This window comes from Oreochromis aureus, linkage group 4 (assembly GCF_013358895.1).
Source record: "Oreochromis aureus strain Israel breed Guangdong linkage group 4, ZZ_aureus, whole genome shotgun sequence".
Classification (NCBI taxonomy): domain Eukaryota; kingdom Metazoa; phylum Chordata; class Actinopteri; order Cichliformes; family Cichlidae; genus Oreochromis; species Oreochromis aureus.
The window spans coordinates 16316420-16332732 of record NC_052945.1 but is presented as its reverse complement, the minus strand read 5'-3'; the positions used below and the strand labels follow the sequence as shown (position 1 = coordinate 16332732).

At 36.4% G+C, this 16313-nt stretch overlaps 1 protein-coding gene and 1 long non-coding RNA gene across 6 annotated transcripts; one reads left to right on the top strand and one right to left on the bottom strand.

Annotated features, from left to right (window-relative positions):
- Positions 1 to 2242: 2242 nt before the first annotated feature.
- Positions 2243 to 15654, top strand: LOC116313211 (nuclear GTPase SLIP-GC-like). Of its 5 annotated transcripts, none has more exons than XM_039611702.1 (19): positions 2243 to 2758; positions 3116 to 3228; positions 3422 to 3475; positions 5586 to 5610; positions 6383 to 6493; positions 6670 to 6757; positions 7398 to 7437; positions 9136 to 9308; positions 9787 to 9841; positions 9932 to 10019; positions 10125 to 10246; positions 10979 to 11155; positions 11244 to 11398; positions 11535 to 11652; positions 11784 to 11892; positions 13113 to 13243; positions 13422 to 13503; positions 13591 to 13660; positions 13803 to 15654. In XM_039611702.1, exons 1-19 carry the CDS (start codon positions 2692 to 2694, stop codon positions 13810 to 13812), a joined length of 1788 nt encoding a protein of 595 aa, XP_039467636.1. In that variant the 5' UTR covers positions 2243 to 2691; the 3' UTR covers positions 13813 to 15654. The 5 variants fall into 5 exon arrangements, with proteins under 5 accessions (XP_039467636.1, XP_039467637.1, XP_039467640.1 ...); XM_039611703.1 differs by having other exon boundaries at positions 13779 to 15654; XM_039611706.1 differs by having other exon boundaries at positions 13591 to 13673; positions 13782 to 15654.
- On the bottom strand, positions 8810 to 9203 carry LOC120440079. Its single transcript, XR_005612955.1, has 2 exons — positions 9119 to 9203; positions 8810 to 9024 (listed from the first exon to the last, which is right to left on the bottom strand). It is a non-coding gene; the product is annotated as an uncharacterized LOC120440079 (long non-coding RNA).
- Positions 15655 to 16313: the final 659 nt, after the last annotated feature.

The following is a 16313-nucleotide window of genomic DNA, read 5'->3' as shown; positions in this document are numbered from 1 at the left end:
TTATTAGGTCAAGTTTGGTCATGACACACAAGCTGGACCTTGTCAGCTAAAGTTACATTAGCTAAAGCAAACATTTCGGTAAAAGAGGAAAACACACATCATGCCATAAATTCAAAACATGTTCCAACTTTTGTAGCTGTCTTTCCTTATAGTTATAACCAATGTTACTCACCTTGAAAGCATATTCCAAAGAAGACGATTAGAAAACGTCCAAGTAAAGTGAGCATGTCGTTAACCGCCAATTCCCCATGATGCACCTCGGTAGCAGTCACATGAGGCAGTTTTGAATCCTGCTGTGCTCAACTTACCCACATTGTCAAGTTCACATAAGTTGCTGATTTAGCTGGACATGAGTTTTCAAGTTAGCTTTTTTTGGTGTAATTGGGACGTTTTTAACTTATAATTCTATGTTATAACAACAACTTCAGTCATCTATCGTCAAACTGATATAGAATAATATGTTGAAATAACAAACATCTAGAATTACATTTTACAGTGTAGAAACATCTGGCAGAAACAGGCTCAGGGAGAGACAGCCATCTACTGTGACTGGCTGAGGTTGATGAAAAGGAGACAGGACAACATATACACTGTGCAAGAGAGCAAGAGATACATCCTAACTAATGATTAAATGCAGAGAGGTGTATAAACACAGAACGAGAAAAGAAGGAAAAAATTCATACATCATGGGAAGCCCGCAAGAGCCTAGGCTTATTGCAGCACAAATAAGGGAAGATTCAGGGTCACCTGATCCACTCTAACTGTATTATTTGTCAAAACTGAGGGTTTTAATGCTAATCTCAAAACCAGAGACAGGTGTTTGTCTTCTGAATTAATATTGTGAGCTGCATCCACAGAAGAGAGGCCTGAGAGATGAAGACTCTGATTCCCGTTCAACCTTATAATTTTATAGGAACCACAAGTACGCCTAATATTCCAAAATTAAAATCTGGATTTCAAAGCGAGTTAGTGAAGACAAGCAAATATGGCTGAAATATGCCGTCTCTTTATAGTCCCTGTCATGACTCTCTCAGCAACACTTTTGATCCATCAATATTAAACAATTATTGATGCAGCGGATTGAGATGAAACCTGGCACACAGGTACAGTAGATGTCCCACAGGAAGAATGTGTTGAAAGTTGAACCTCAACTATTCAGGCTGATTTTTAATGAATTTTTGAAATTGACACAATTATAGTTTATTATAGCTGCATTGCATTGAATACAAGTTTCCTTTCATTTCTGAGGAATTTTGCAGTAGATCTGGATGAAACTTGGCACAGAGGTACACTAGGTGTCCCAGAGGAGAGATGCGTTGAAAGTTGGACCTCAACTACTAAGGATGATTTTTAATAAATTTTTGAAAATTGACATAATTGTATTGACTGTATTGCATTGAATACAAGTTTCCTGTAATTTCTGAGTAATATTACAGTAGATCTGGATGAAACTTGGCACACAGGTACAGTAGGTGTCCCAGAGGAGGGATGTGTTGAAAGTCGGACCTCAACTATTAAGGATGATTTGTAATGAATTTTTGAATTTGACATAATTCTATTGCATTGACTGTATTGCATTGAATACAAGTTTCCTTTAATTTCTGAGGACTTTTACAGTAAATCTGGGTGAAACTTGGCAAAGAGGTACAGTGTCCCAGGGGAGGGATGTGTTGAAAGTTGGACATCAACTACTAAGGATGATTTTTAATGAATTTTTGAAAATTGACATAATTGTAGCGTAAAAACTGTATTGCACTGAATACGAGTTTACTGTTGTGACTGTTCGCGCGCGTGCACGTGTGCGCGGGTCTAGGCTTTCAATCGGGATAAAAAGCGAAAAGGCGCTACCGTAAAGACTGGTGTAAAAGCGCAAGGAAATTTATGCGGCGGATAAGAAGCGGCTGGCTTGACCGCGGCTCACAAATGACGGCTCACTTGACTTTACAACATCAAGAAAACAACTAAAACCTGCAGGACACCGGCCCTGGATGTCTGGAGTTCGACACCTGTGATCTAGTTAATTATTAAAATAAAGTTATGAGAAAAACGACCCCTTAAACCCAAATTAATGTGATAAGAACTACTTAAAATGGCAGAATGCAACTCAAGAAAAAAAAATCTGAGGGGGAGACGGGGTTTATGATCTACAATGTAGCCAGCATTATGGGGAGCTGTCAGGTCGCCCACATTTTCTACAGTCATTGGTTCACGCTCTTTGCCATACGCACCTGCTATCTCTCCACTCACCGGCTGCGCAGGGCGGCGGCTCTGTGCTACTTGTCACATATCGTTTTACCATTTAAGTCAGTAGTACTGGCTCTCTCTCTGGTTTATCGTGCTTTCCGTAGTCGTGTTTCTGTGGATCTCTAATTTGCGTTCCCTCCCTGTGCACAGACCCTCCTGGACCCCTGCCTGTTTTACCTTGACTTTGTCGTGAGTTAGGATATTCGTATGTGGACGTCGTGTATCGTACAAAAGAGGACGTGTGAGTGACTGGCAAGTGAGAAGAGGAGTTTTGGACGTGTTCACTTTTCCCTGGATTCCCGGGAGCACCCGTTGTTTATAGCGCCTGGTGTCACTGTAAATAAACTCTCTTTAACTGAAACCTTTCAGAGTTCTGCGCTTGAGTCCGCTCGTTCACGTTGACAGGATCAGAAATAACAATTTATCTTTCAGCTTCTATTCTTGGTCATGGATGATTTTGTGCGAAACAAACTGACTGAATGGAAACTAAGTGACTGGATTGAGGCATTTGAAGGTAAATTATTACTGTGCATCAGTGATGGCTACAGATACTGATATTTATGTGTTCTCTTAGCTCTGAAAAATAAGGCCTATTAATACACATTTAAATGGTGTTCTGTACTATAGCATGATCAGTTTTGAATGTTGTCTATGCTTAGAGTAGAAAAGCACTTGCGGTTTTCATATTAACTACACAAAATGTGTACGCAAAAGAAAATGTCCTAAGACTGGAAAGTGATAGTTACTTAAAATAAAAGGCAATTAAATGTGTTCAACTCCATACATCAATGCAGAACTCCTTTAAAAAAAAAAGTACTTCTCAAGTAATTCTATAAATAATGATTTTTTCTGCTATTTAATTTTATTACAGCTCAAGAAATTGATAAGGACACTCTATATCATCTCGATGATCAGGAAATTAATCAATTGATCACAAAAGCTGGACCTAGAGTGAAATTCAACAATAAACTAAAGCTGTTAAAGGTAATTAAATCCTTCAACATTTCTTTCCTTTTGTCTGGAAAAATCTCACTCTTGTTAATGATTACAGATGAATTTGTTGTAGAATTATTATGTGCAAACTACTTTAACTTTCAATGTATCTATGATAGCAATATTATTCACAAAAATTCTTTTATGTTTTGCTGATGGATTTGCAATGTTTTCATTATGTTAGGAAGAGCAAAATGCAACTCAACCACAAAAGGAAGCAGTTAATACTTCTGTTCAAGTAAGTCAAAAACAGTTTCATGGCACTTCTTTCAGCATCTGTACTGTAACTTACATTTTTAAAGTAAACATTTCACATTGATTTGCACTTAGCTTTACCTGCTCTGCAAACAAGAGCCTAAAGAAACAGCTGATTTGGATCAGCTAAGGATTATTGGAATTCAGATAATGAACCAGCATGCCTTCATTTGTCATACATAGCCTATACACTAAGGTGACCTAAGTCAAAGTAAAGCTCCAGTCACACAACCCTAGAGACTAGTCGGCAACCTAAAATCCTTACAACCTCCACTGAACACTAAACTGATGTAGTTGCCTGATGTTTGAGTACACATTTTACCCTAGCAGCTGGTGGTTGCCAGGGACGGGATGGTTACCAACAATGTTCCCTCTAAGCTGCGCACGTGCGCAATTGCGCACTGTTGGCACGGTCTCTGCGCAGAGAAAATCTGCGTTGCGCACACACAAAAAAAATTCTAACCTGAATTGAAATTAAAGTAAATACCTGCCGACACCGGTGTTTTAGCTAGCAAAGCAGCGTGGCTGATGTGCAGTGAAGCCACATTAATGACAACGTGTACAACCATTGGAGATGTGAGCAGGACAGACGGAACAATTGACGGAAAAGGTGTGGACTTTATAACAGTTTTTAAATTGTGTTGATAGGCCATGTAAAACCATAGCTATGATAAAAAATATGCAATGTTTGGTTTTCTTCCTGAATACTATCGTTGTTCATATTTACTATGGGAAGAAACGGTAAAAACAGCGTCTTATAAGGAAAACGCTCTCGAAAGCACTCTCCGCCTGTGAGCAGAGACGAAACCAAAACACCCCACCCTTTCCCATTGGTCGAAAAATGTACCATGTCGACCAATCACAACATGGCATTTAGTTGTTCAGAAACGGGAGGAAGTTTTAGGAATGACGGCGGTGTTCTGAGATGTGAGACATTTGCAACCTTTAGCGCAAATCTTGTGTAGTTAGTGTGTAGTGTAGTCAATAGTTTTGTTGTGTGTGTCAGAACAATGAGGCGACTGCTGAATGTTACAGGTGTTACAGGAGTGATACATCTCCTGTTGTCAGGCCTGCAGGTATCAGGCTGTTGTTCTCCTTTATCTCATAGTGGACAGAAATTATTTTTTGGAGTGGCACAAATAATTTGTGTGGCATCAGATTTGATGCAGAACAGCTGATTGTTCTGTAAATAGTTTGAAATGTTTGTTTAAAAAACCGCCTTGGCTGCATTTTTAGGTAAAGAGCTCCAAAAAACTTTGTTGTTTGCAAAACTCAGTAACTTTTTTGAAGAAGCAACTATATAATTAATTGCCCAACATTGGTCATTATATACTGTATTTTGCAGATAGAGAGTTACAGGACTCTCTCACAGACCACAGACTCATAATACAAGTCAGAGCTTTATTTAAAAAAAAAAAAAAAGAAGAAGAAAGTTGTGTTTTCCAAATTGGAGTTCAAGTTATTTTTACTTCCAATAGTGTTAACATACTACACAGGTCATGAACAAGATTTTTTTTTTTTTTTAATTTTCATTATAAGTGGGCTAAAGCAGTAATTAAACGTAGTCTAACAGAAATGTAAATGCTGTAATTTTATTATTTTAATAAACCATGTAACTTGGATGGATTCGACGCTGGCGTGACCACAGTGCACACGTCTGATGTCGCTGACAGTGGTCCAAGGGATCGCTCAGGGAGTTTGTGTGTTCGCTCAGACACGTGAAAAATTAGAGGGAACATTGGTTATCAACTGGTCTCTAGGTCTGTGTCACTGGTGCTGAATGAGGCAGAAACATTGACTCATGGGATCATGTTTATTGAGAGGCAAGGATATGAAAGCTTTTCATTTTTTAATCGTTGTACTAATGGAGTATGTACGTCCGTATACTTATTTTTACATGGTTTGCACACTGTAAAAAGTGCACATGAAAGTTGTTTTTGTTGTTGTTGTTGTTGTTTTTTTAAGTTTGTTAAAGAGCAATGTGTCCCTATACCGGTGCTATAATTTCCTGTATAAATTCAATTGTGCAGATATGTACAACTATAGTAGTTTAATTTCAAACATGAAAGTCAAATATTTCTATTCATCCTCAGGATTCGCCATCCAAAAGTGAAAAGGGTAAGAAAAATGTCTGTCATTCTCATTTTATTGTATCTAATATGTTTATTCAGTAGTATTTTTGCAGCTTTTAAACTTCGTTACACAGGTCAAAATCATCAGAGATAAGTTTGAAAGCATAATGTCGCCCCATTACCACAGACCTTAAGAAGATATACAAATTGTACTTTGGCTCTCCACTGGCCGAGCAGGACTAAATGTTCCAATGGACTGCATGACTGGCTAAATCTACAAAGGGTAGCAATACCATTTGAAGTCCCGATAATGTGGCAGGAACCGCAAGATCATCAATGATTGCTGTTTTTGTCGTGCCAATACAAGATTCTCAGCTGAAAATAAGCACAAAAAGCCTGGTTTCTGCAGTAAGGCCTGTTACTTGTGATGATCCATTGCCTGACAATCCAGACACAGTATACACAAGAAAATCTTTTTTTGAAGAAACAGTGGTAGCTGACTGACCCTGATCATTTATCTATGCGACAGTGTGCATCTATCTGACTTCACAATGAAATTATTGAATAAAAACTGCATGCAAGTCCATTGCAAACTATAATTAGTTAAAATTATTAGTTTTAGTAAACTTTGAATTAGTCATAATTTAAAAAGTCGATGTGACTGGAAAAAAAAATGAAAGCAGATCTGAAATCAGTATGAAAAACTGGTTTAGAAAAGTGTATTGTGGTTTCTGATGACTACAAAAAGAAATTTTGTTGACCTGTGTTATCAGAAGTTTCAATCTTGAGAGAAACTGTTCTTTTTTTTCTTTCTAAAGAAAAAGAAATCCAAAAAAGAAAGAGAAAGTCAGATCATCTTCAGGGTGAGTTCAGCCAATGGCAACCAGCTCCTAAACATCAATACAACTGTGCAGCAGGATCACAGTCAGGTACATATATAAATATATAATGAAAAATACTAATGGGCATTTTAAAAAAAATAATAGCCATAGTATAAACATGTGAAAATCCTCACGTTTTCCTGCTTTGCATATCAGTGGGCCACATTTTGTATTACACTGGTTCCTGGTTCCTACTTACTAGTTCTTCACTTTCACTCTGACAGAAACAGAAATACTGTCTGATGTCAAAGACATAATGAGACGTGTCAGTGAAGGACTACATGGCCGTGACAAGCTCAGCGCTTTCCTAAAGTGAGTAAAAAAGATTTCCTATTTTTGTTGGATGTTGTTCCAACCAATTCCAAGAAAGCTGGGACATCTGTCAAATGAAAATAAAAACATTCATGAAATCTTTTACTCTGAAATTGTATTGACAATAGATGACAAAAACATATCAAATTCTTAAGATGAGAAAATACACCATTTTTAGAGAAAATAAGGTCATATTGTATTTGATGTCAACATGTCTCAGAAAGATTAGGAAAGGGGCAAAAAAGCTAGAAAGTAAGTTGTACCAAAAAGAAACAAAAGAAACAAAGAAATGGAGGAACATTTTGCTGTAATTTGGTATAATAGAGATACTAAAGATTTAAACTCTGTCAGAGCTCAGCATGCAGCTGTGATGCAGTTCATTCCAGTATTAAGGTGAATTGTACCAGAAACCATAATCTCAGTTTTTAGAGGTGATCAGTAGCTTTTGAATACTGATTAATATTTCACGTTTTGCATGTATGTAGTCTTCAGAGACTTTAAAATAAAACAATAGACAACAATAAATATTCTAATAATTTTTTAAAACAAATTTTCAAAAACAAATCTTTCTGATTTTGCCACATTTTCAGTTTGTTTCTGAGACTGGATCAGTTAATCCATATTTAAACTCTTTCAACAGGGATAAAATCAAGGATCTGGAGACAGAAAAAAGGCACCTGGTTGGTGTCTTTGGTAAAACTGGGGCTGGAAAGAGCTCTTTAATCAATGCCATCATTAATAATGAGGGCCTGTTGCCTTCTGGAAGTGTTTTTGCATGTACCTCAGTAATGATAAAGGTGGAGGCTACCAGTGGATCAAAGTATGAGGCACACATTAAGTTCATTACAAAAGAGGTAGAATGAAATATGAACATGGTGATTCTTGAAGTAAAGTAATGTGTTACAATGTAGCTGCAAAAATCAAGATGCAATTTCATTGTATTTTTTTAAGGATTGGAAAAGCGAGTTGAAGTCACTAAAAGAGGTTCTTGAAAACAACGACGATGATGATGATGATGATGATGGTGGTGGTGGTGGTAGTAATGATGATTTTCTTGACCCTGATGGAAAGTTATCAGCGCTGTATGGAGAAGAGTGGAAAGAAAGATCCACTCACAGCCTCATGGACAACAAATATTTCATAGATATTCCAGAGTTTCGAACATCCAAGACAAAAATTTTTTGAAACTTTTGAAAAGTGACTCAGTAAGTGTGCAGTAATACAGACCAAAATAAAATTAAGTTCTTCTCCTGTAGAACAAAGGAATACTTGCAGTTTAAAGCATATATTAGACCTCAGTTTTGGTGAGATACAAGATCAATGTGTGGCTTGTGAACATCACATAGAGAGCAGTAGGAAGTCACTAAAGAAGTGTTAAGCTACGATGACGCTGCACCTTTTCAGTATAAAGATGATGTCCATGCTATTTAATGCCTCCCTACTTGGAAAGTGCAGACAGAAAAAAAGCTCTGGTGAAGCAGAAAAAAAACACATACCACAGTATTTTAGACTTGAAGTCTGCTGACTGGCTCAGCTTATTATAAAACAGTAAAGATTCATTAGCCTATGCTACTAATTCACATGCTAATGCAATTACTGTTGCCTCAGTGGGTGTAGCTCAGGAGGTCGAGCAGGTCGCCTATTAATCAGAGCGTTGGTGGTTTAATCCCTGGCTCCCCCGAGTCTGCATGCCAAATATCTACTTAACCCCCAGTTGATCTTCAATGCATCCATCAGAGTGTGAATATTTGTAAATGTTAGCTAGAAAAAGCATACCTAGAAAAAAAGTGTTTGGGGTAATGAGGCAAGTTGTAAAAAGTGCTTTAAATGTTTACATGTAGTAAAAGAAAGCACCATATAATAACCAATCCACTTAGTGTGATCCACAGTAAAATCTAAAAAAGCTTTTGTTTTTTTATTAAAAAAAAAAGAAACTTTGGATTGCTTTGGATTTATTTTCCTGATTTTCATTTCAGATTTTTGAGACAGCATTTATTTTCATTTACTGTCTTTTTCATGCAATTTATAAAACCTTTGTTATGAGCACATACATTAAAATGTCTTCATTTTAATGTAATTCCTCCTGTTATTACTTTGCAGGCTGAAGGGTTGTCTGAAAAATTTGTGAAATATACAAGAAGTGACTCAAATGAGAGCGAAGAAGTAAAGAGGTGGTACTGGCCGCTTGTGAAGTGTGTGACTGTCAAAGTGCCAGACAATGATTTTCTTGATCACGTCACACTTGTGTACCTTCCTGCAAATGGTGACTGTAACAGAAGCAGAGATAGAATGTGGACAGGGGTAATTTACAGAAGTCATGTCATCTTTCATCAAAACATTAGTTATTTATAATTTACATACTTTTATTTCATTTCCAGTTTGTTGCCAGTTGTTCAACTGTGTGGATTGTGACTGAAATGAATCAAGCAGCATCAGAAAAAGAAACCTGGGAGATCCTGGAAAATGCCAGAAGCCTGCTGAGACATGGTGGCGAGTGTCAGCAAATTCATTTTATCTGCACCAAGTCAGATCATGAAAAACCAGATGATCTGTAAGTCAAATATACCAAAAATGCAAATTACAAAGAAAGATGCACATGGTGACCATACACTTCACTCATGTTATTTTAAGACTGAGGATGTCCATTACAACAGAAGCTAAGGTTTCCCATTGTAGTAGGCCACACTTTGATACAAATGACAAATTAATTTTAGAACTATCATTTGCGATTTTAGAGGTATGCTAATATTGCTTATTTTCATCTAATAAAACGTTATTAGACATTATAAGGAATGTCTAATATATTATTATTACATTCTATGAGATATTGCTCCTAATATCACAATATGCGATGTATAATATTCTTTACAAAATATATTTAAAAAACACAACTGAGTATGCACTCAAATGCTTACAGCTTAAATGAGAATAATCAAATGCTTACAGCTTAAATGAGAATAATCAAAATTTTCCATTACAATACTAACAGTAAATTAATTTTACATCCAATTTTCTTTCCTTTCTAAAAGAAAGAAAATCAAGAGTGCAGTGATGAATGAATTCAAAAGGCGGAAATTAATTAAGGTAAATTTATAATCTGACAGCAAAATCTAAAACAAATATCTTCTATCTTCTGCCCCAAAAAGAAAAACTAACTACCAAAAATGTTCTCAGAATCACTTCAGTGAGGATTGTTTCAAAGTCTTCACAGTGAGCTCCACAGAGTTCCTCAAAGGGGAGAATGTAAATCCAGATCACAATGGTAGGTGAAGTCACTTTATGAATGAACATATAGCGACTTAAGGTATGTTTTTGTGTAACGGAAAATGTATTGCTCAGATTCATGTCCTTTTCAATTTTTTAACAGAAATACCAAAACTTAAGGAAATTTTGAAAAATCTGAATGATGCTCATTCAGAGACATTAAACTATGTGTCTGGAGCTTATGGGATTCTGTCTTTGATTCAAGGAGCCAGAAGTGGAGAAGTGGTAAGAGCAGGCAATAAAGCCTCATTCATAATCTTTTTAAAGTTAATAAAAATGCATAAAATAAAAATGTTCATAGCCACAAACTAAAGTGTATTTACATATATTAAAGTATGTTCACATTCACTGAAAATGTGGAATATTGGACATCATAAATCTATATGTGGTAATTTATTATTAGTGACTGAGTAAGGGCTGATCAGTTGGAAGAACTGAATACTATTTATTGAGATATAGAATTTGAAGAAATAGTTATTTGCCAATTAGACTCGAGTGAACCGATGAGAGCACAGAAATGATGGGAGTTAGGACAGGACCCCCAGAGTCTAGATTCTTTGGAAGTGAAGATGGTAGTTTGGATGGGGCTCTGAGTGACCGCAGGAAGGGTAGGGTGACGATGGGGAGGAGGCGAGTTGCATGATTGAGAGTCTGAAAGGCAGAATGACAGAAGAGGAGATAAAAGCACAGAGAACAGAAGCTGCTTTGCTGCAAGCAAAAACTTGCTTGCAGAAAAAAAGATATCATTGGACTAGAGTAATGAGGTCGATAGTGTGGGAAAATGGAAGTGAGCTGAAGAATAGACTGAGGCAGTCGAATGATGACAGACCTATCTGACTGAACTTATGCATGAGATTCATGTTAAAAACCTGAGTTTGTCAAGACCACCTCAAAAATGAGTAAAGAACCATTATGTTATGTTTTACTGCCCTAAATAATGATCTTTCTTTTTTTCAGGTTGAACAAAAAAACGATCTGTATGATCTCCTTGAGGGAAACTTGAGCATCCAACTTAATCAAGTCAAAAAAGCAATTGGAAAAATTATAAAAGCTTTTGAACAACGCCTAAGTAAGGGAGTTGAAAAATCCCAAAATTTATGTGAAAAAAAACTGAAGTCCTTCTTATATCCCAGTGTATGTGTTTTAATTACAATTAGATCAAAAACTGGTTACTTTGTTACCATGTTTAAAAAAACTTAAAAAAAATTCTGCTTTGTTTTAGAAAATGAGTGACAGAGCTTTTCACGGGACACTAAAGTCTGCAGTTAGGAATGATGGCGTCCAGAAACCAAAAAAAGGAAAACCAAAAAACCTCAACATGACTTTAGCGTCTTACTTGACTGAAAGCATTGATGAAAAATTCAGAAAGACCTTCCCGTGAGAATAATCTAATTCTGAACAGCACCAATATGTACAACAATACATGTATCCAAATCGCACTATATTATAAAATTGTATTATATTATAAACTTGCTAATACTGCCATTATTAACCACATCTTTGCCACATTCAGAAACAACATAAAATGTGGACATTTCAATGGAGCCATCGATGCGTTTTCACTCAGCACTGATTCATTGATTGAAAAGTACAAAGATGTTGAACTGCAATTGATATTTCTCCAGACAGAGGTAAAAGAACTTCCCTATTAATGACCCTGATAGCTTATCTATTATTAGAAAGTCATTTAAACCCTGAACTAGTACGTATTTTATCTTGATGTTGTTTTAAATAATGTTAATCCATATTTCATGTTTCTCAGGAAAATAAAATAAAGGCAAAGCTCAACAAAACCATCCTCACACAAAAGAAACTGATCTACAACAGTCTGACAGAGACAATCAAGGATAATATGAAAAAATGCTATAGAGGTAAGAAAGACATGAATTAAGGCAGTGGTTCCCAAATTTTTTTTGCTAGGCCCCCCTTTGTTTTACAAGAAAATCTTGTACCCAGCTTTGAGGGGATACTGGTATTGAATGCTGAGCTGTAGTCTACAAACAGCATTCTCACATATGTGGCTCTCTTCTCCAGGTGCGAGGGGGCAGTATGTAGTGTCAGGGCTATGGCGTCAGCAGTGGACCTGTTGTGGCGGTATGCAAATTGTAGGGGGTCCAGTGAGTCGGGTAGTGCAGAGCAGATGAAGTCCCAAAGCATTTGCTCACGGTTGTCACGGCCGAAGCTGACTCAAGAGAAAAAGGACTCAAATGCATGATGCACATGGATGGAGCACAGAGAGCGTTTAAGTGACAAAGTTTATTTTTACACAACAAGTGTAAGGAAACAAGGCTAGAAAACTGAGCTGTGTATTTTAACTTGCGCTAAGAACAAAACCAAAATGAAGGAGCACTTCTGCGACCTGAGCTACATAAACAATCAGTGAAGTGTCAACTGTTGTTTGGGCCAAAGGGAGAGTCAGACTGGATGGCTGGGTCACAGGGAAGGGTCAAAGCCACTGAAATAAGTTCAGGTATGGTTTGCTATGACGTCAAGGTAGTTTGCTATGATGTGTACAAAATACGGGGGTGGTCTGCACTAACAGTGGTTCGGTGAGAATCTGGCGAAGAGAAGTTGAGAGTGCTGGCCTTATATGTTGATGGCTTAATTACCCACAGGTCAGAGCAATGAGCAGGAACACGGTGGCTCCTCCCAGAGGTGGAACACCCGGCTCTGTTGAAAAACACTGGCACTCACCCAGACCATGACAGTAACCTTGGTGAAAGTTTGGTGATGCTTCATCTTCTGCTTTGCAGTGTGGGTTTTTTTGTTGTTGTTGGAGAGAAAACTTACAAACACACAGTGCAGCACTTCAGAGTTACACTGTTAGCGATCAAAGATTTGTGTACATTTGACAAGCTGAGTGCATTCTGTACTGTACAGAAGACACAGCATGAGATTCGCTGTAGACCACTGTCAATCAATCAGGACGCACAATACAATGCGCTGTAAAAAAAAAAAAAATACAACATGCAAAATTGCACACAAAAAAAATTTGCAAAACAGCGAGGCTGCGAAAAGTGAACCGCGTTATAGCGAGGGACCACTGTATTTCCATTTAACTGTGCATAAATATTTTTTTGTCTCCTTGTAGAAGCAGCAGCATTTGAAGGACGAGGCACCCTGAAGAAGATGAGACACACTATTGAAAGGCACGTGCACTCAAAGAAGTGCATGTTTGAAGAGGCAAAAAATGTCATGTTGGAGCAGTTGAGCGATTTGAAGGTTTGTTACAATTTAAAATCAACAAATTATATGAATGTGTTTTCTTGATTTTGATGAGATGCGCAAAAATGCCGAAGCAGCTTTGAAACACATATCAATAATTTATCTCTTGTCCAGTTATTCTTGGATTCAATAGTTGCCTCTGTAAAAACTAACAAAGGGTTTGATAATAAATTAGGAAACCGTTCTGAGGACACTGGAGAAAACCATGAAGGAATCCATTGACTTCTCACTCAAGACTGAGGCCTGCTCACTGCCAGGTAAACAGAATATATAAAGTATTACGAATCCTCTCAATACAAACACTAACAATAAATATTTAATAAATACAAATACTTTGTTTCTAGATGTTTCAGATCATCTTCAGGTGGTGAAGAAACATTATGATGAACTTCATGGCGGTCAAGATGAAAAAAAGTAACCACACTGGGTAAATCTTAAAATCTCACAAATTGTTTAAAGGGCTTTGATCATGAACTATTTTTCTGATTACTGTGAACAATGTGTTTATTCACAATATAACTGATCCATCCAGCAGTTGATCTGATTTGCTTCACAGAAACAGCTGAGGCCTGATGACCCACAGACAATCTCTGAGGAAACACTGATAGAGACAGGAGGTCCTTACATATTGTCACAATAATATTTGTTTTGCTCTCTTTTAATGATATGTTGATGTGTACTTTTGACTTTTAATGAATTTTTTACACAGAGCATTTTGAATATTATAGATATTAATTAAAACTGCTAATTAATTAAGATATTAGGTAAAACTGCTAATAATAAGGTATTAATCACAAGGGTCTAAATCATGCTTTGATTTCTTTCTTTTTTTTTAAAAAATTTGTAGTAGTTTTTAATCACTTATAGCAGAGCGTAAAGACATGTAATGCATTTCCCGATTTAAACCTGAGATTTATGGTTTTAATTGTAAGAGTCTGAGATTACAGTTTCCAAAAGCATTTTGATTTTGTTGCATGTTTTAAATATCATAATTTAATGTTTTAAGTTGATGTGTATACTGTTGGTTCATTTGGATGGGAGCATTTATTTTAATGTAATGCTTATCAGTTAAACATTAAGCCTTATCCAGCACTGAAATGATATTTAACACTTTTACTTCATACTTCTAAATACGAATACTTGGTTTTTTTTGTAGTTATAACATGTGTGTACATGACAAATGAGAAATAGGTGTAAGTAAAGCTGTAGAAAATTATCAGCTACTTCTGTCATCTCCATGCCATTTTGCTTTTTCTGGGTTTGGAATTATCGATGAATATATTACAGTTTGGGTTTAGGTTGAGGGTTTTTTGTGTTATTTTTTGTTATTATTTTAAGTGTATTACATTTTATTTACTTCTGTGCACATTGCTGAATTCCTGCTTTGTTTTTTTTGTTTTCATTAAGTCTCTCGTGTTTCCTCCCCCGACAATGTGTTGTGGATTTTATTATGGCATATATACCTGTATACACTAGACATGTAATCACAGTTACTCTCATAAATTGTGTTTAATAACATATACTCATATATACTATGCATACTCACAATGAAGTGTTTATATAGTGGAGTCACTGTGTTAGGCATTTACCTTGCATGTTTAAATCACATGACCCATATATTTAGGTTAAATATATCTACCATTGTATTAATGAAAGATTTGTGCCACTTGTTGTATGAACACATGTTGATTAATACTGTTTGAAAATGTAACAATGAGGATCAGGAAGACACCTTTGATAGTGTTATGGCCAACTGTGACTAGTCCAACAAACGGTTAATTCAGCTTGAGACTGCTAAAGTATGGGCATAGGACACTTCTTGGTATGCAGCTGCCTTTAACTGTGCAGCATAAGCATGCAGCTGCGTTTAACTGGACTGCTTCGGGGCGTGTGCAGCCCTTTAAAAACGACTGTACAACAGAAGCATGCAGCTCTTTGGAGGGCTGTAAAGGAAAGGCCTGGGGCCTTTTCTGGGGCTGTAAGATAAAAGCGTGCAGCTCCTTAAACGGCTGTACGGTAAAAGCATGCAGCCCTCTAAGTGACTGTAAAACAAAAGCATACAGCTCTGTGAATGACTGTAAAGCAAAAGCAGGCAGCTCTTTAAATGACTGTAAAGCTGAAGTGTACAGCCCTTTCAATATCTCTATAAGCAAACAAACCTGGCCTTTGCAGGGCATGTACCTGGGATTTTGCTCGTTTGACAATTTATCAATTATTAAAGCTCACTGGTGGTCACATTGTTTATTTTGACTCCTGTTGTAGTCCCTTAACTGTGTTTTTACTCCAGCACATTGTGATGCATCTAATATATCATTTAGTTTTCTTGCTTCCTTATCTGTAATGATTCTAAAAGAATGCATGTATTTGATATTGTATACTGTTCAATAAATCTTAAGTGCAAGCAAATATTTATTTTAGTCATAAGATGGAAACATATTTTTTATAGCCCGATCTTTTTACCCTAAAACCACCAAAAGATTACATTGCAGGACCAACATACAGTGGTGAGACAAGTTTGCTCCCCTTCCTGATTTTCATTTTTTGTGTTTGTCACACTTCAGTTTTTCAGAACAGCAAACAAATAAAAAAATTAGACAAAAATAATACAAGTAAACAAAATGGAGTTTATTAATGAAGGTGTTTATTATTAAGAGGGAAAAAATCCAAACCTATGTCGCCTGTTTGATGATTTGAAACATTTAAGTGTGACAAACATACAAGAAAAAACAGGAAATCAGGTAGGGGGCAAATACTTTTTCACACTACTGTAGTTTAAAACACACCACAAAAATTACAGTTTACATTATGCAGATTATAGGTTAACGAACATCTTAGCCAGAGTGCAAGATTTACATCACACTCTGATATGATATTGGATAAAACTAAAGATATTTTCTGTATATCTTTTATATTTTTTATCTTTATTATATTTTATTCATGATGTTTTACACAGTATCAGATTAGCCTCTCGTATTTGTGACAATTTCTTATTCTTTGACATGAAAACTTTGCATATTTGAGTTGGAAAATTGGGTTGGAGTCTTTTTGTGGTCAAACATGATGTGTT

Bases quoted from the DNA above. Each gene is read 5' to 3' on its own strand.
- LOC116313211 (XM_039611702.1), top strand. From the start codon at position 2,692: ATGGATGATTTTGTGCGAAACAAACTGACTGAATGGAAACTAAGTGAC. The intron at 3,229-3,421 runs GTAATTAAATCC...TCATTATGTTAG, and splicing joins ATAAACTAAAGCTGTTAAAG to GAAGAGCAAAATGCAACTCA. The intron at 11,399-11,534 runs GTGAGAATAATC...TGCCACATTCAG, and splicing joins AAATTCAGAAAGACCTTCCC to AAACAACATAAAATGTGGAC.